Genomic DNA, 20,454 nt, shown 5'->3' with positions numbered 1-20,454 from the left:
GGGCGTGGCCAGAGATGTGGGCGGGGCGATCCCATAGATGTCCCACAGGTGCCCCATAGCTGCCCCATAGATGTCCCATAAGTGCCCCATTGTGGCCCCACAGCTGCCCCATAGATGCCCTATAGGTGCCCCATTGGTGGCCCCATAGCTGCCCCATAGATGAAGTCTTACAGCTGCCCCATTGTGGCCCCATGGCTGCCCCATAGATGTCCTACAGCTGCCCCATAGCTGCCCCATAGATGTCCTATAGCTGTCCCATTGGTGGCCCCATAGCTGCCCCATAGATGTCCTACAGCTGCCCCATAGATGCCCCATAGCTGCCCCATAGATGATGTCTTATAGGTGCCCCATTGTGGCCCCATAGCTGCCCCATAGATGTCCTACAGCTGCCCCATAGCTGCCCCTTGGCTGCCCCATAGATGATGTTTTATAGGTGCCCCATTGTGGCCCCATAGCTGCCCCATAGATGTCCTATAGCTGCCCCATAGCTGCCCCACAGATGATGTCTTATAGCTGCCCCATTGTGGCCCCATGGCTGCCCCATAGATGTCCTACAGCTGCCCCATAGCTGCCCCATAGATGTCCTATAGCTGCCCCATTGGTGGCCCCATAGCTGCCCCATAGATGATGTCTTATAGCTGCCCCATTGTGGCCCCATAGCTGCCCCACAGCTGCCCCATAGATGTCCTACAGCTGCCCCATAGATGCCCCATAGCTGCCCCATAGATGTCCTACAGCTGCCCCATAGCTGCCCCATAGATGTCCTATAGCTGCCCCATTGGTGGCCCCATAGCTGCCCCATAGATGATGTCTTATAGCTGCCCCATTGTGGCCCCATAGCTGCCCCATAGATGTCCTACAGCTGCCCCATGGCTGCCCCATAGATGATGTCTTATAGGTGCCCCATTGTGGCCCCACAGCTGCCCCATAGATGCCCTATAGGTGCCCCATTGGTGGCCCCATAGCTGCCCCATAGATGAAGTCTTATAGCTGCCCCATTGTGGCCCCATGGCTGCCCCATAGATGTCCTACAGCTGCCCCATAGATGTCCTATAGCTGCCCCATAGATGCCCCATAGCTGCCCCATAGATGTCCTACAGCTGCCCCATAGCTGCCCCATAGATGTCCTATAGCTGCCCCATAGATGCCCCATAGCTGCCCCATAGATGATGTCTTATAGCTGCCCCATTGTGGCCCCATAGCTGCCCCATAGATGATGTCTTATAGCTGCCCCATAGATGCCCTATAGGTGCCCCATTGTGGCCCCATAGCTGCACCATAGCTGCCCCACAGATGAAGTCTTATAGCTGCCCCATTGTGGCCCCATGGCTGCCCCATAGATGTCCTACAGCTGCCCCATAGCTGCCCCATAGATGTCCTATAGCTGCCCCATTGGTGGCCCCATAGCTGCCCCATAGATGATGTCTTATAGCTGCCCCATTGTGGCCCCATAGCCGCCCCACAGCTGCCCCATAGATGTCCTACAGCCGCCCCATAGCGGCCCCATGGCTGCCCCATAACCCCCACATTACGACCCCAATATATGGGGCAGAATGGGGGGGGGCGGGGAGGAGGTTGGGGGTCCCCGCCCCACTTTTGGGGTCTCAGACCCACACGACACACTTATGGGGGGGGGGGGGGAGGAGAAATTGCTTTATTGCCCCCTAAGTTGGGGGGCGGGGAAAAAGGGGGGGGGGGTTTCAGTGCCCCCCCCCCGAGCCGCCCCAAATCCCTGAGTCTGGATGGGGGGAAGGGGGGGGGAAACCGCGCCCCATAGCACCCCATAGCGCCCCATAGCGCCCCATAGCGCGCCCCATAGAGCCCCCCCCCCCCCCCAGGGGGTAATACTGACCCAGAGCCCCCGCCCCATAAATAAATACTGCCCCCCCCCGGGCCCTATATCCCCACCCCATAGGGCCCCATAGTGTTCTGGATGTACCCCATAGCGCCCCACAGATCCCCCATAAGGTCCCATATAGATCCCATAGTGCCCCATAGGGCCCCATAGCGCCCCACAGATCCCCCATAGCGCCCCACAGATCCCCCATAGGGCCCCATATATTCCCCATAGGGCCCCATAGGGCCCCATAGTGCCCCACAGATCCCACATAGTGCCCCACAGATCCCCCATAGGGCCCCATAGTGCCCCATAGCGCCCCATAGATCCCCCATAGGGCCCCATAGTGCCCCATAGATCCCACATAGGGTCCCAGAGTGCCCCATAGATCCCCATAGATCCCCCATAAGGTCCCATAGTGCCCCACAGTGCTCCATAGGGCCCCATAGCGCCCCACAGATCCCCCATAGTGCCCCACAGATCCCCCATAAGGTCCCATATATTCCCCATAGGGCCCCATAGCGCCCCACAGATCCCCCATAGGGCCCCATAGTGCCCCATAGCGCCCCATAGTGCCCCATAGTGACCCATAGGGCCCCATAGTGCCCCACAGATCCCCCATAAGGTCCCATATATTCCCCATAGGGCCCCATAGTGCCCCACAGATCCCCCATAAGGTCCCATATAGATCCCATAGTGCCCCATAGGGCCCCATAGCGCCCCACAGATCCCCCATAAGGTCCCATATAGATCCCATAGTGCCCCATAGGGCCCCATAGCGCCCCACAGATCCCCCATAAGGTCCCATATAGATCCCATAGTGCCCCATAGGGCCCCATAGCGCCCCACAGATCCCCCATAAGGTCCCATATAGATCCCATAGTGCCCCATAGGGCCCCATAGCGCCCCACAGATCCCACATAAGGTCCCATACTGCCCCATAGTGCCCCACAGATCCCCCATAAGGTCCCATAGCGCCCCACAGATCCCACATAAGGTCCCATAGTGCCCCATAGTGCCCCACAGATCCCACATAGGGTCCCATATAGATCCCATAGTGCCCCATAGGGCCCCACAGATCGCCATAGAGTCCCATAGTGCCCCATAGTGACCCATAGGGTCCTGTAGTGCCCCACAGATCCCCCATAGGGCCCCACAGTGCCCCACAGATCCCCATAGGGCCCCATAGTGCCCCATAGATCCTCCATAGGGCCCCATAGTGCCCCATATACACCCCATAGATCCCCCATAGGGCCCGATAAGGTCCCATATATATCCCATATTGACCCACAGATCCCCCATAGCGCCCCATAGTGCCCCATATACACCCCATAGGGCCCCATAGTGCCCCATAGCGACCCACAGATCCCCCATAGGGCCCCACAGCGCCCCACAGATCCCCCATAGGGACCCATATATACCCCACACTGCAGCCTAACCCCACAGCCTTATACAACCCCATAACCTCCTGCAGAGCCCCATAACCTCACCCCACAGCCCTATTCAGCCCCATAACCCCCAGCAGAGCCCCATAACCTCACCCCACAGCCCTACACAGCCCCATAACCACCAGCAGAGCCCCATAACCTCACCTCACAACCCTATACAGCCCTACACAGCCCCATAACCCCCAGCAGAGCCCCATAACTCCCTATACAGCCCCATAACCACCAGCAGAGCCCCATAACCTCACCCCACAGCCCTACACAGCCCCATAACCACCAGCAGAGCCCCATAACTCCCTATACAGCCCCATAACCACCAGCAGAGCCCCATAACCTCACCCCACAGCCCTACACAGCCCCATAACCACCAGCAGAGCCCCATAACTCCCTATACAGCCCCATAACCGCCAGCACAGCCCCATAACCTCACCCCACAGCCCTATTCAGCCCCATAACCGCCAGCACAGCCCCATAACCTCACCCCACAGCCCTATTCAGCCCCATAACCCCCAGCAGAGCCCCGTAACCGCCAGCACAGCCCCATAACCTCACCCCAAAGCCCTATACAGCCCTATACAGCCCCATAGCCACCAGCAGAGCCCCATAACTCCCTATACAGCCCCATAACTCCCCATACAGCCCCATAACCACCTGCAAAGCCCCATAACCTCACCCCACAACCCTACACAGCCCCATAACCACCACCAGAGCCCCATAACCTCACCCCACAGCCCTACACAGCCCCATAACCTCACCCCACAGCCCTATACAGCCCCATAACCCGCAGCAGAACCCCATAACTCCCTACACAGCCCCATAACCACCAGCAGAGCCCCATAACTCCCTATACAGCCCCATAACCTCCAGCACAGCCCCATAACCTCACCCCACAGCCCTATACAGCCCCATAACCTCCAGCACAGCCCCATAACCTCACCCCACAGCCCTATACAGCCCCATAACCACCAGCAGAGCCCCATAACCTCACCCCAAAGCCCTACACAGCCCCATAACCCCCAGCAGAGCCCCATAACTCCCCATACAGCCCCATAACCCCCAGCAGAGCCCCATAACCTCACCCCACAGCCCTATACAGCCCCATAACCTCACCCCACAGCCCTATACACCCTTATACAGCCCCATAACCAGCAGCAGAGCCCCATAACCTCACCCCACAGCCCCATAACCACCAGCAGAGACCCATAACCTCACCCCAAAGCCCTATACAGCCCCATAACCCCCATACAGCCCCATAACCGCCAGCAGAGCCCAATAACCTCACCCTATATCCCCCCCCTCCGCCCCCCAACCCCCAGCCCCACGGCGCTACGTGAGCCAGGGCCGGATGCAGCGCTCGTAGACCCCACGATGGTTGTGCCACCCCGTGTGCCCCACACCGGGCACCACGCAGCCCCCCAAAGCCCCCCGGCCGTCCAACGTCTTCAGGCCAAACGTGTCTGCGAGGTAAACCTGGGAAAAACCCCAAAAACAAAAAGGGGAAACGGCAATCAGAATCCTATAGGGACACCCAGTAAGGATAGGGTGGAAGGGTGCTCTATAGGGAGACACCATAGGGACAGCCCCAGAGGGAGACCCCATAGAGACCCCATAGGGACACCTCATAGGGATACCCCATAGGAAGACCCCATAGGGACACCCCATAGGGATACCCTATAGGGAGACCCCATAGAGACCCCATAGGGATCCCATAGACACAGCCCCATAGAGACCCCATAGGGATACCCTATAGGGAGACCCCATAGGGACAGCCCCAGAGGGACACCTCAAAGAGACCCCATAGGGAGACCCCATAGAGACCCCATAGGGACCCCATAGAGACCCCATAGGGACAGCCCCAGAGGGAGACCCCATAGAGACCCCATAGTGACCCCACAGGGACACCTCATAGGGATACCCTATAGGGAGACCCCATAGAGACCCCATAGGGACACCCCGTAAGGATAGGATGTAGGGGTGCTCTATAGGGAGACCCCATAGGGACAGCCCCATAGGGAGACCCCATAGAGACCCCATAGGGACACCTCATAGGGATACCCCATAGGAAGACCCCATAGGGACACCCCATAGGGATACCCTATAGGGAGACCCCATAGAGACCCCATAGGGATCCCATAGACACAGCCCCATAGAGACCCCATAGGGATACCCTATAGGGAGACCCCATAGGGACAGCCCCAGAGGGACACCTCAAAGAGACCCCATAGGGAGACCCCATAGAGACCCCATAGGGACCCCATAGAGACCCCATAGGGACAGCCCCAGAGGGAGACCCCATAGAGACCCCATAGTGACCCCACAGGGACACCTCATAGGGATACCCTATAGGGAGACCCCATAGAGACCCCATAGGGACACCCCGTAAGGATAGGATGTAGGGGTGCTCTATAGGGAGACCCCATAGGGACAGCCCCATAGGGAGACCCCATAGAGACCCCATAGGGACACCTCATAGGGATACCCCATAGGAAGACCCCATAGGGACACCCCATAGGGATACCCTATAGGGAGACCCCATAGAGACCCCATAGGGACAGCCCCAGAGGGAGACCCCATAGAGACCCCATAGAGACCCCATAGGGACCCCATAGAGACCCCATAGGGACCCCATAGAGACCCCATAGGGATACCCTATAGGGAGACCCCATAGAGACCCCATACGGACACCCCGTAAGGATAGGATGTAGGGGTGCCCTATAGGGAGACCCCATAGGGACAGCCCATAGGGAGACCCCATAGAGACCCCATAGGGACCCCCATAGGGACCCCAAAGGAACACCCTATAGGGACCCCATAGGGAGATTTCAGTGAGACCCCATAGGGACACCCCATAGGGACAGCCCCATAGGGAGACCCCATAGAGACCCCAAAGGGACCCCATAGGGAGATTTCAGGGAGACCCCATAGGGACACCCCATAAGGATACCCTATAGGGACCCCATAGGGACAGCCCCAGAGAGAGACCCCATAGAGACCCCATAGAGACCCCATAGGGACAGCCCATAGGAATACCCTATAGGGAGACCCCATAGAGACCCCATACGGACACCCCGTAAGGATAGGATGTAGGGGTGCCCTATAGGGAGACCCCATAGGGACAGCCCAGAGGGAGACCCTATAGGGAGACCCCATAGAGACCCCATAGGGACACCTCATAGAGACCCCATAGGGATACCCTATAGGGAGACCCCATAGAGACCCCATAGCGACCCCATAGGGACACCTCATAGGTATACGCTATAGGGAGACCCCATAGAGACACCATAGGGACAGCTCCAGAGAGAGACCCCATAGAGACCCCATAGCGACCCCATAGCGACCCCATAGGGACACCTCATAGGGATACCCTATGGGGGGACCCCATAGAGACCCCATAGAGACCCCATAGGGACACCTCATAGGAATACCCTATAGGGAGACCCCATAGAGACCCCATAGGGACAGCCCCATAGGGAGACCCCATAGAGACCCCATAGCGACCCCATAGCGACCCCATAGGGACACCTCATAGGGATACCCTATGGGGGGACCCCATAGAGACCCCATAGCGACCCCATAGGGACACCTCATAGGTATACCCTATAGGGAGACTCCATAGAGACCCCATAGGGACAGCTCCAGAGGGAGACCCCATAGAGACCCCATAGCGACCCCATAGGGACACCTCATAGGGATACCCTATAGGGAGACCCCATAGAGACCCCATAGAGACCCCATAGGGAGATTCCAGTGAGACCCCAATGAAACCCCATAGTGGGCTCAACCTCAACCCCAATAGGGGGGATCCCAAAACCCCAATGGAGACCCCAACCCCAATGGAAATCCCAATACCCCAATGGAGACCCCAATACCCCAATGGAGACCTCAATGGGGGACCCCAATACCCCAATGGAGACCCCAAACCCCATTAAGACCCCAATGGAGACCCCAAACCCCAGTGGAGACCCCAATGGAGACCCCAAACCCAATGTAGACCCCAATACCCCCAAAAAGACCCAAATGGAGACCCCAATACCCCAAGGAGACCCCAATGGAGACCCCAACCCCAATGGAGACCCCAATACCCCCATAAAGACCCCAATGGAGACCCCAACCCCAATGGAGACCCCAATGGAGACCCCAATACCCCCAAAAAGACCCCAATGGAGACCCCAAACCCAATGGAGACCCCAATGGAGAACCCAAACCCAATGGAGACCCCAATACCCCCAAAAAGACCCCAATGGAGACCCCAAACCCAATGGAGACCCCAATGGAGACCCCAAACCCAATGGAGACCCCAATACCCCCAAAAAGACCCCAATGGAGACCCCAAACCCAATGGAGACCCCAATACCCCAATGGAGACCCCAATACCCCCAAAGAGACCCCAATGGAGACCCCAACCCCAATGGAGACCCCAATACCCCAATGGAGACCCCAATACCCCCAAAGAGACCCCAATGGAGACCCCAATGGAGACCCCAATGGAGACCCCAAACCCAATGGAGACCCCAATACCCCCAAAAAGACCCCAATGGAGACCCCAAACCCAATGGAGACCCCAATACCCCCAAAAAGACCCCAATGGAGGCCCCAACCCCAATGGAGACCCCAATGGAGACCCCAAACCCAATGGAGACCCCAATACCCCCAAAAAGACCCCAATGGAGACCCCAACCCCAATGGAGACCCCAATACCCCCAAAGAGACCCCAATGGAGACCCTAAACCCAATGGAGACCCCAAACCCAATGGAGACCCCAATACCCCAATGGAGACCCCAATGGAGACCCTAAACCCAATGGAGACCCCAATACCCCAATGGAAACCCCAATGGAGACCCCAAACGCAAAGGAGACCCCAATACCCCAATGAGAACCCCAATGAAGATTCCAATCCCAATGGAGACCCCAATACCCCAAGGAGACCCCAATGGAGACCCCAACCCCAATGGAGACCCCAATACCCCCAAAGAGACCCCAATGGAGACCCCAACCCCAATGGAGACCCCAATGGAGACCCCAATGCCCCCAAAAAGACCCCAATGGAGACCCCAACCCCAATGGAGACCCCAATACTCCCGAAGAGACCCCAATGGAGACCCCAACCCCAATGGAGACCCCAATGGAGACCCCAATACCCCCAAAGAGACCCCAATGGAGACCCTAAACCCAATGGAGACCCCAATACCCCCAATGAGACCCCAATGGAGACCCCAAACCCCAATGGGGGACCCCAAACCCAATGGAGACCCCAAACCCAATGGAGACCCCAATGGAGACCCCAATACCTCAATAGAGACCCCAATACTCCCAAAGAGACCCCAATGGAGACCCCAAACCCAAGGGAGACCCCAATACCCCAATGGAGACCCCAATGGAGACCCCGACCCCAATGGAGACCCCAATGGAGCCCCCAAACCCAATGGAGACCCCAATACCCCAATGGAAACCCCAATGGAGACCCCAAACGCAAAGGAGACCCCAATACCCCAATGGAAACCCCAATGGAGACCCCAAACGCAAAGGAGACCCCAATACCCCAATGAGAACCCCAATGAAGATTCCAATCCCAATGGAGACCCCAATACCCCAAGGAGACCCCAATGGAGACCCCAACCCCAATGGAGACCCCAATACCCCCAAAGAGACCCCAATGGAGACCCCAACCCCAATGGAGACCCCAATGGAGACCCCAATGCCCCCAAAAAGACCCCAATGGAGACCCCAACCCCAATGGAGACCCCAATACTCCCGAAGAGACCCCAATGGAGACCCCAACCCCAATGGAGACCCCAATGGAGACCCCAATACCCCCAAAGAGACCCCAATGGAGACCCTAAACCCAATGGAGACCCCAATACCCCCAATGAGACCCCAATGGAGACCCCAAACCCCAAAGGGGACCCCAACCCCCCCAATGGGGTGGACAGGGGGGTCCCGGTGTTTATGGGATGGCGGGGCTTTTGGGGTCGCTCACCGCCTGCGACCGCATGTCCTGCACCGTCTCGTTGGCATCGTAGAACCCAAAAAGGCTGTGGGGTGAGGAGACGTTTTGGGGTCATTTGGGGCCATTTGGGGGCCGTATTTGGGGTCATTTTTGATCATTTGGGGGCGATTTTGGGGCCATTTTTGATCATTTTGGGGCCATTTTGGGGCCATTTTGAGGCCATTTTGGGGTCATTTGGGGCCATTTTGTGTCTTTATTTGGGATTTGTGGGGCCATTTTGGGGCCATTTTTGATCATTTCGGGGTCATTTTAGGGTCATTTGGGGCCATTTGGGGGCCGTATTTGGGGCCATTTTTGATCATTTTGGGGCCATTTTTCATCATTTTAGGGCCATTTTGGGGCCATTTTGAGGGCATTTTGGGGTCATTTGGGGCCATTTTGTGTCTTTATTTGGGATTTCTGGGGTCATTTGGGGCCTTTTCTGATCATTTTGGGGCCATTTTTCATCATTTTAGGGCCATTTTGGGGCCATTTTGAGGCCATTTTGGGGTCATTTGGGGCCATTTTCAATCATTTTGGGGCCATTTTGTGTCTTTATTTGGGATTTCTGGGTTCATTTGGGGCCATTTTTGATCATTTTGGGGCCATTTTTGATCATTTTGGGGCCATTCTGGGGCCATTTTTGATCATTTTAGGGCCATTTTGGGGCCATTTCCAATCATCTTGGGGCATTTTTTGATCATTTTGGGGCCATTTTTCATCATTTTTGGGGTCGTGGGGCCATTTCCAATCATTTTGGGGCCATTTTGGGGCCATTTTTGAGCCATTTTGGGGTCATTTTTGATTCTTTTGGGGCCATTTTGGGGCCATTTTCAATCATCATGGGGCCTTTTTTGATCATTTTGGGGCCATTTTTGATCGTTTTGGGGCCATTTTTGATCGTTTTGGGGCCATTTTAGGGCATTCTGGGCCCATTTTTGATCATTTTGGGGCCATTTTAGGACATTTTGGGGCCATTTTAGGACATTTTGGGGCCATTTTGGGGCCATTAAATCCCACTTAGTGCCACTTTAGGGCCATTTTAGGGCCATTTTGGGGTCATTTTGGGGTCATTTGGGGCCATTTTGACATCATTTAATCCCATTTAGTGCCATTTTGGGGCCATTTTAGGGCATTTTGGGGGCATTTGGGGCCATTTTGAGGCCATTAAATCCCATTTAGGGCCACCTTAGGACCGTTTTAGGGACGTTTAGTGCCATTTTGGGGCCATTTAGGGCCATTTTAGGGCCATTTTGGGACATTTTGAGGCCATTAAATCCCACTTAGGGCCACTTTAGGACCATTTTAGGGCCATTTTAGGGCATTTTGGGGCCATTTTGGGGTCATTTGGGGCCATTTTGGTGCCATTTTAGGGCATTTTGGGGCATTTTGGTGTCATTTTAGGGCCATTTTAGGGACATTTAAGGGCATTTTGGTGCCATTTAGGGCCACTTTAGGGCCATTTTGAGGCCATTAAATCCCATTTAGGGCCACTGTAGGACCATTTTAGGGCCATTTTAGGGCATTTTGGTGCCATTTAGGGCCATTTTAGGGCCATTTTGGGGCCACTTTGAGGCCATTAAATCCCATTTAGGGCCACTTTAGGACCATTTTAGGGCCATTTTGGGACATTTTGAGGCCATTAAATCCCATTTAGGGCCACTTTAGGACCATTTTAGGGCCATTTTAGGGGATTTTGGTGCCATTTAGGGCCACTTTAGGGCCATTTTAGGGCATTTTGGTGCCATTTAGGGCCACTTTAGGGCCATTTTGGGACATTTTGGTGCCATTAAATCCCATTTAGGGCCACTTTAGGGCCATTTTAGGGCCATTTTAGGGCATTTTGGTGCCATTTAGGGCCATTTTAGGGCCATTTTGGGGCCACTTTGAGGCCATTAAATCCCATTTAGGGCCACTTTAGGGCCATTTTAGGGCCATTTTAGGGCATTTTGGTGCCATTTATTGTCACTTTAGGGCCATTTTAGGGACATTTAGTGCCAGTTTGGGGCCATTTTAGGGCATTTTGGGGTCATTTTGAAGCCATTTAATCTCATTTAGGACCATTTTAGGGCCATTTTAGGGCATTTTGGTGCCATTTAAGGCCATTTTAGGGCCATTTTGGGACATTTTGAGGCCATTAAATCCCATTTAGGGCCACTTTAGGACCATTTTAGGACCATTTTAGGGCATTTTGGTGCCATGTAGGGTCATTTTAGGGCATTTTGGTGCCATTTAGGACCATTTTAGGGCCATTTTGGGACATTTTGAGGCCATTAAATCCCATTTAGGGCCACTTTAGGACCATTTTAGGGCCATTTTAGGGCATTTTGGTGCCATTTAGGGCCATTTTGGGGCCACTTTGAGGCCATTAAATCCCATTTAGGGCCACTTTAGGACCATTTTAGGGCCATTTTAGGGCATTTTGGTGCCATTTAGGGCCATTTTAGGACCATTTTGAGGCCATTAAATCCCATTTAGGGCCACTTTAGGACCATTTTAGGGCCATTTTAGGGCATTTTGGTGCCATTTATTGTCACTTTAGGGCCATTTTAGGGACGTTTAGTGCCATTTTGGGGCATTTTGGGGGCATTTTGAGGCCATTTAATCCCATTTAGTGCCATTTTAGGGACGTTTAGTGCCATTTAGGGCCATTTTAGGGCCATTTTGGGGCCACTTTGAGGCCATTAAATCCCATTTAGGGCCACTTTAGGACCATTTTAGGGCATTTTGGTGCAATTTAGGGCCATTTTAGGACCATTTTGGGACATTTTGAGGCCATTAAATCCCATTTAGGGCCACTTTAGGACCATTTTAGGGCCATTTGCTGCCATTTTGGGACCGCGTGAACCCCATTGGGGTCACCTCAAGGCCTCCTTCGAGCTTTTAGGAACACTTTGGGGTTTTTGGGGTCCCACCTGGACTGCCATGGGGTGATGACGCCGTCGTCGGGGCCCCCGATGAGGATGAGGTTACGGATCCGCAGTAGGTTCTGCTTCCAGGCTGTGGGGTGGAAACGGGGATCCTATAGGGCCAAGGCAGCCTACGGGACCCTACAGGACCCTACTGACCCCATAGGGCCCTACAGAACCCTACAGGACCCTATGGAACCCTATAGGGCCCTACAGGACCCTACAGACCCCATAGGGCCCTACAGAGCCCTACAGAACCCTATAGGACCCTACAGAGCCCTACGGGGCCCTATGAGACCCCACTGGACCCTATAGGGCCAAGAGAGTCTACGAGATCCTACAGGATCCTACTGACCCTATAGGGCCCTACAGAACCCTATAGGGCCCTACATGGCCCTACAGGACCCTATAACACCCCACTGAACCCTAGAGGGCCAAGGCAGCCTATGGGGCCCTACAGGACCCTACAGACCCCGTAGGGCCCTACAGAGTCCTACAGGACCCTATGTGACCCCACTGGACCCTATAGGGCCAAGGCAGCCTACGGGGCCCTACAGGACCCTACAGACCCCGTAGGGCCCTACAGAACCCTACAGGACCCTATGAAACCCTATAGGGCCCTACAGGACCCTACAGACCCCATAGGGCCCTACAGAACCTTACAGGGCCCTATGGAACCCTATAGGGCCCTACAGGACCCTACAGACCCCATAGGGCGCTACAGAGCCCTACAGGACCCTATGAGACCCCACTGGACCCTATAGGGCCAAGAGAGTCTACGAGGTCCTACAGGATCCTACTGACCCCATAGAGCCCTACAGAACCCTACAGAACCCTATGGAATCCTATAGGGCCCTACAGAACCCTACAGGACCCTATGGAACCCTATAGGGCCCTACAGGACCCTACAGACCCCGTAAGGCCCTACAGGACCCTATGGAACCCTATAGGGCCCTACAGGATCCTACAGACCCCATAGGGCCCTACAGAGCCCTACAGGACCCTATGGAACCCTATAGGGCCCTACAGGACCCTACAGACCCCATAGGGCCCTACAGAGCCCTACAGGACCCTATGAAACCCTAAAGGGCCCTACAGGACCCTACAGACCCCATAGGGCCCTACAGAGCCCTACAGGACCCTATGTGACCCCACTGGACCCTATAGGGCCAAGAGAGTCTACGAGGCCCTACAGGATCCTACTGACCCCATAGGGCCCTACAGAACCCTACAGAACCCTATGGAACCCTATAGGGCCCTACAGGACCCTACAGACGCCATAGGGCCCTACAGAACCCTACAGGACCCCGCAGATGCTAGAGAACCCTATAAGGCCCTACAGGACCCTATGTGACCCCACTGGACCCTATAGGGCCAAGAGAGTCTACGGGGCCTTACAGGACCCTACGGACCCTATAGGGCCCTACAGAACTCTACAGAAGCCTATATGGCCCTACAGGACCCTACAGACCCCATAGGGCCCTACAGAGCCCTACAGGACCCTATGAGACCCCACTGGACCCTATAGGACCAAGGCAGCCTACGGGGCCCTACAGGACCCTACAGACCCCGTAGGGCCCTACAGAACCCTACAGGACCCTATGAAACCCTATAGGGCCCTACAGGACCCTACAGACCCCATAGGGCCCTACAGAACCCTACAGGACCCTATGAAACCCTATAGGGCCCTACAGGACCCTACAGACCCCATAGGGCCCTACAGAGCCCTACAGAACCCTATGAGACCCCACTGGACCCTATAGGACCAAGGCAGCCTACGGGGCCCTACAGGACTCTACAGACCCCGTAGGGCCCTACAGAACCCTACAGGACCCTATGAAACCCTATAGGGCCCTACAGGACCCTACAGACCCCATAGGGCCCTACAGAACCCTACAGGACCCTATGAAACCCTATAGGGCCCTACAGGACCCTACAGACCCCATAGGGCGCTACAGAGTCCTACAGGACCCTATGTGACCCCACTGGACCCTATGGGGCCAAGAGAGCCTAAGGGGCCCTACAGGACCCTACAGACCCCGTAGGGCCCTACAGAACCCTACAGGACCCTATGGAACCCTATAGGGCCCTACAGAACCCTACAGACGCCAGAGGGCGCTACAGAGACCTACAGGACCCTATGGAACCCTATAGGGCCCTACAGGACCCTACAGACCCCATAGGGCCCTACAGAGCCCTAGAGGACCCCATGGAACCCTATAGGGCCCTACAGGACCCTATGGAACCCTATAGGGCCCTACAGGACCCTACAGACCCCATAGGGCCCTACAGAGCCCTACAGGACCCTATGTGACCCCACTGGACCCTATAGGGCCAAGAGAGTCTACGAGGTCCTACAGGATCCTACTGACCCCATAGAGCCCTACAGAACCCTATGGAACCCTATAGGGCCCTACAGGATCCTACAGACCCCACAGGGCCCTACAGAGCCCTATGGAACCCTATGAGACCCCACTGGACCCTATAGGGCCAAGGCAGCCTATGGGGCCCTACAGGACCCTACAGACCCCATAGGGCCCTATAGGACCCTATGTGACCCCACTGGACCCTATGGGGCCAAGAGAGCCTACAGGGCCCTACAGGACTCTACAGACCCCATAGGGCTCTACAGAACCCTATGTGACATCTATGGGGTTTCTATGGGGTCTCTATGGGGTCTCTATGGGGCTGCTATGGGGTCTCTATGAGGCAGCTATGGGGTTTCTATGGGGTTTCTATGGGGCCGCTATGAGGTTTCTATGGGGCAGCTATGGGGTTTCTACCGGGTTTCTATGGAGCCTCTATGGGGTTTCTATGGGGTCTCTATGGGGCCGCTATGGGATCTCTATGGGGCCGCTATGGGGTCGCTATGGGGTTGCTATGGGGCCACTATGGGGCCGCTATGGGGCCGCTATGGGGCTGCTATGGGGCCACTATGGGGTCTCTTTGGGGTCTCTATGGGGCCGCTATGGGGTCACTATGGGGCCACTATGGGGCCGCTATGGGGCCACTATGGGGTCTCTATGGGGCCGCTATGGGGTCACTATGGGGCCGCTATGGGGTCTCTTTGGGGTCTCTATGGGGCCGCTATGGGGTCTCTATGGGGCAGCTATGAGCTTTCTATGGGGCAGCTATGGGGCAGCTATGGGGTCTCTATGGGCCCTCTATAGGGTGGCTTTGGAGTCTCTATGGGACAGTTATGGGGTCTCTATGGGGCCACTAGGGAGTCCCTATGGGGTCTCTATGGGGCAGCTATGGGGCCACTATGGGTCTCTATGGGGTCTCTATGGGGCAGCTATGGGGTTTCTATGGGGCAGCTATAGGGTCTCTATGTGACAGCTATGGGGTTTCTATGGGGTCTCTATGGGGTTTCTATGGAGCCTCTATGGGGTTTCTATGGGGTCTCTATTGGGCCGCTATGGGATCTCTATGGGGCCGCTATGGGGTCGCTATGGGGTTGCTATGGGGCCACTATGGGGCCACTATGGGGCCGCTATGGGGCCGCTATGGGGCTGCTATGGGGCCACTATGGGGTCTCTTTGGGGTCTCTATGGGGCTGCTATGGGGTCACTATGGGGCCACTATGGGGCCGCTATGGGGCCGCTATGGGGTCTCTATGGGGCCGCTATGGGGCCGCTATGGGGTCTCTATGGGGCCGCTATGGGGTCGCTATGGGGCCGCTATGGGGCCGCTATGGGGTCTCTATGGGGCCGCTATGGGGTCGCTATGGGGCCGCTATGGGGTCTCTTTGGGGTCTCTATGGGGCCACTATGGGGTCTCTATGGGGCAGCTATGAGCTTTCTATGGGGCAGCTATGGGGCAGCTATGGGGTCTCTATGGGCCCTCTATAGGGTGGCTTTGGAGTCTCTATGGGACAGTTATGGGGTCTCTATGGGGCCACTAGGGAGTCCCTATGGGGTCTCTATGGGGCAGCTATGGGGCCACTACGGGTCTCTATGGGGTCTCTATGGGGCAGCTATGGGGTTTCTATGGGGCAGCTATAGGGTCTCTATGTGACAGCTATGGGGTTTCTATGGGGTCTCTATGGGGTTTCTATGGAGCCTCTATGGGGTTTCTATGGGGTCTCTATTGGGCCGCTATGGGATCTCTATGGGGCCGCTATGGGGTCGCTATGGGGTTGCTATGGGGCCACTATGGGGCCACTATGGGGCCGCTATGGGGCCGCTATGGGGCTGCTATGGGGCCACTATGGGGTCTCTTTGGGGTCTCTATGGGGCCGCTATGGGGTCACTATGGGGCCACTATGGGGCCGCTATGGGGTCTCTATGGGGCCGCTATGGGGTCTCTATGGGGCCGCTATGGGGTCGCTATGGGGCCGCTATGGGGCCGCTATGGGGTCTCTTTGGGGTCTCTATGGGGTCTCTATGGGGCAGCTATGAGCTTTCTATGGGGCAGCTATGGGGCAGCTATGGGGTCTCTATGGGCCCTCTATAGGGTGGCTTTGGAGTCTCTATGGGACAGTTATGGGGTCTCTATGGGGCCACTAGGGAGTCCCGATGGGGTCTCTATGGGGCAGCTATGGGGCCACTATGGGTCTCTATGGGGTCTCTATGGGGCAGCTATGGGGTTTCTATGGGGCAGCTATAGGGTCTCTATGTGACAGCTATGGGGTTTCTATGGGGTCTCTATGGGGTTTCTATGGAGCCTCTATGGGGTTTCTATGGGGTCTCTATTGGGCCGCTATAGGATCTCTATGGGGCCGCTATGGGGTCGCTATGGGGTTGCTATGGGGCCACTATGGGGCCACTATGGGGCCGCTATGGGGCCGCTATGGGGCTGCTATGGGGCCACTATGGGGTCTCTTTGGGGTCTCTATGGGGCCGCTATGGGGTCACTATGGGGCCACTATGGGGCCGCTATGGGGCCGCTATGGGGTCTCTATGGGGCCGCTATGGGGTCGCTATGGGGCCGCTATGGGGCCGCTATGGGGTCTCTATGGGGCAGCTATGAGCTTTCTATGGGGCAGCTATGGGGCAGCTATGGGGTCTCTATGGGCTCTCTATAGGGTGGCTTTGGAGTCTCTATGGGACAGTTATGGGGTCTCTATGGGGTCTCTATGGGGCCACTAGGGAGTCCCTATGGGGTCTCTATGGGGCAGCTATGGGGCCACTATGGGTCTCTATGGGGTCTCTATGGGGCAGCTATGGGGCCACTATGGGTCTCTATGGGGTCTCTATGGGGCAGCTATGGGGTTTCTATGGGGCAGCTATAGGGTCTCTATGTGACAGCTATGGGGTTTCTATGGGGTCTCTATGGGGCCGCTATGGGGTCTCTATGGGGTCTCTATGGGGCAGCTATGAGCTTTCTATGGGGCAGCTATGGGGTCACTATGGGGCCGCTATGGGGCAGCTATGGGGCCGCTATGGGGTCTCTATGGGGTCTCTATGGGGTCTCTATTGGGCAGCTATGGGGCAGCTATGGGGTCTCTATGGAGTCTCTATGGGGTCTCTATGGGGCAGCTATAAGCTTTCTATGGGGCAGCTATGGGGTTTCTATGGGGTCTCTATGGGGTTTCTATGGAGCCTCTATGGGGTTTCTATGGAGCCTCTATGGGGTTTCTATGGGGTCTCTATGGGGCCGCTATGGGATCTCTATGGGGCAGCTATGGGGTCGCTATGGGGTCTCTATGGGGCCACTATGGGGCCGCTATGGGGTTTCTATGGGGCCGCTATGGGGCTGACCTGAGGCATTAGGGTGCAGCCGCTCGTCGTTCAGTGGGGCCAGGAAGTCGCTGCTGTTGAGGTACAGATCCCGGTGATGGGGGTCTGGGGGGGGGAGAGAAAAACCCCAAATCAGTGGGATTTGGGGCTCCCAGGGTGGGATTTTAGGGTCGCGCCCCAAAACCCCATAAATACCCCTTCAAACCCTCCCCATATCCCACCCCAAACCCCTCCTGGACCCGCAAATCCCCCCCCAAAAACCCCACATCTCCCCCCCAAAACCCCTCCAGGACCCCATAACCTCCCCCCAAAATCCCCCATATCCCACCCCAAACCCCTCCTGGACCCCCAAATCCCCCCCTAAAAACCCTACATCTCCCCCAAACCCCATAAAACCCCCCCCCAAACCCCTCCAGGACCCCATAAACTCCCCCCAAAATTCCCCCATATCCCCCCCAAACCCCTCCTACACCCCCAAATCCCCCCCCAAAACCCCACAACCCCCCAAACCCCATAATATCCCCGCCAAAACCCCACCAGGACCCCATAAACTCCCCCCAAAATTCCCCCATATTCCCCCCAAACCCCTCCAGGACCCCATAAACTCCCCCCAAAATCCCCCATATCCCCCCCAAACCCCTCCTGGACCCCCAAATCCCCCCCCAAAAGACCCCATATCCCCCCCAAACCCCATAATATCCCCCCCCCGGACCCCCCCCCCCCATTTTCCCCACCGTTCCAGTAGTTGCAGATGGACACCCCACCCCAAACCCCCCCATATCCCCCCTAAAACCCCCAATATCCCCCCCAAACCCCCCCATACCCCATAATATCCCCCCCAAACCCCATAATATCCCCCCCAAACCCCATAATTTCCCCCCCCCGGACCCCCTCCCCACCGTTCCAGTAGTTGCAGATGGACACCCCACCCCAAACCCCCCCATATCCCCCCCAAAGCCCCCCATATCCCTCCTAAACCCCCCCATATCCCCCCCAAACCCCATAATATCCCCCCCAAACCCCTCCAGGACCCCCCCCCGGACCCCCCCCCATTTTCCCCACCGTTCCAGTAGTTACAGATGGACACCCCACCCCAAACCCCCCCATATCCCCCCTAAACCCCCCCATATCCCCCCCAAACCCCTCCTAGACCCCCCCTCGACCCCCCCCCCCATTTTCCCTACCATTCCAATAGTTGCAGATGGACACCCCACCCCAAACCCCCTCATATCCCCCCCAACCCCCCCAATATCCCCCCCAAAACCCCTCCAGGACCCCAAATCCCCCCCCAAAACCCCCCCTATCCCCCCCCAAACCCCTCCTACATCCCCAAATCCCCCCCCAAAAGACCCCATATCCCCCCCAAACCCCATAATATCCCCCCCAAACCCCTTTTGGACCCCCCAAGACCCCCCCCAGACCCCCCCAGCCCCCATTTTCCCCACCACTCCAATAGTTACAGATGGACACCCCACCCCAAACCCCCCCATATCCCCCCTAAAGCCCCCCATATCCCCCCCAAACCCCATAATATCCCCCCCAAACCCCATAATATCCCCCCCCCAAAGCCCCCCCCCCCATTTTCCCCACCGTTCCAGTAGTTGCAGATGGACACCCCACCCCAAACCCCCCCATATCCCCCCCAAACCCCATAATACCCCCCCCAAACCCCATAATATCCCCCCCAAACCCCATAATATCCCCCCCCCGGAACCCCCCCCCCCCATTTTCCCCACCACTCCAATAGTTACAGATGGACACCCCACCCCAAACCCCCCCATATCCCCCCTAAACCCCATAATATCCCCCCCAAACCCCCCCATACCCCATAATATCACCCCCAAACCCCATAATATCCCCCCCAAACCCCATAATTTCCCCCCCCCGGACCCCCTCCCCACCGTTCCAGTAGTTGCAGATGGACACCCCACCCCAAACCCCCCCATATCCCCCCTAAACCCCCCCATATCCCCCCCAAACCCCATAATACCCCCCCAAACCCCCTCATATCCCCCCCAAACCCCCCCATATCCCCCCCAAACCCCATAATATCCCCCCCAAACCCCATAATATCCCCCCCCCCGGACCCCTCCCCCATTTTCCCCACCGTTCCAGTAGTTACAGATGGACACCCCACCCCAAACCCCCCCATATCCCCCCTAAACCCCCCCATATCCCCCCCAAACCCCATAATATCCCCCATAAACCCCCCCATATCCCCCCCAAACCCCATAATTTCCCCCCCCCGGACCCCCTCCCCACCGTTCCAGTAGTTGCAGATGGACACCCCACCCCAAACCCCCCCATATCCCCCCTAAACCCCCCCATATCCCCCCCAAACCCCATAATACCCCCCCAAACCCCCTCATATCCCCCCCAAACCCCCCCATATCCCCCCCAAACCCCATAATTTCCCCCCCCCGGACCCCCTCCCCACCGTTCCAGTAGTTGCAGATGGACACCCCACCCCAAACCCCCCCATATCCCCCCCAAACCCCATAATACCCCCCCAAACCCCCTCATATCCCCCCCAAACCCCCCCATATCCCCCCCAAACCCCATAATTTCCCCCCCCCGGACCCCCTCCCCACCGTT

At 56.6% G+C, this 20,454-nt stretch overlaps 1 protein-coding gene across 3 annotated transcripts in view; it reads right to left on the bottom strand.

The window, feature by feature from the left end:
- Window positions 1-1,645: 1,645 nt before the first annotated feature.
- The window catches only part of PPT2 (palmitoyl-protein thioesterase 2), a 32,361-nt gene continuing 13,552 nt past the window's right edge, over window positions 1,646-20,454 (bottom strand). The window contains exons 4-7 of one of the 3 annotated variants that reach the window (XM_090129255.1): window positions 17,881-17,964; window positions 12,185-12,269; window positions 9,261-9,315; window positions 1,646-4,752 (exon numbers count right to left, since the gene is read on the bottom strand). In XM_090129255.1, the coding sequence (XP_089985381.1) occupies window positions 4,609-4,752; window positions 9,261-9,315; window positions 12,185-12,269; window positions 17,881-17,964 (368 nt within the window). In that variant the 3' untranslated portion in view covers window positions 1,646-4,608. The remainder of the gene's footprint in view (window positions 4,753-9,260; window positions 9,316-12,184; window positions 12,270-17,880; window positions 17,965-20,454) is intronic. The other 2 variants (XM_090129254.1, XM_090129256.1) reach the window with 2 other exon arrangements.

Source organism: Phasianus colchicus, chromosome 35 (assembly GCF_987193195.1).
Source record: "Phasianus colchicus chromosome 35, bPhaCol1.hap1.1, whole genome shotgun sequence".
In the NCBI taxonomy this organism is placed as follows: domain Eukaryota; kingdom Metazoa; phylum Chordata; class Aves; order Galliformes; family Phasianidae; genus Phasianus; species Phasianus colchicus.
This window is presented reverse-complemented; position numbering and strand designations above follow the sequence as displayed.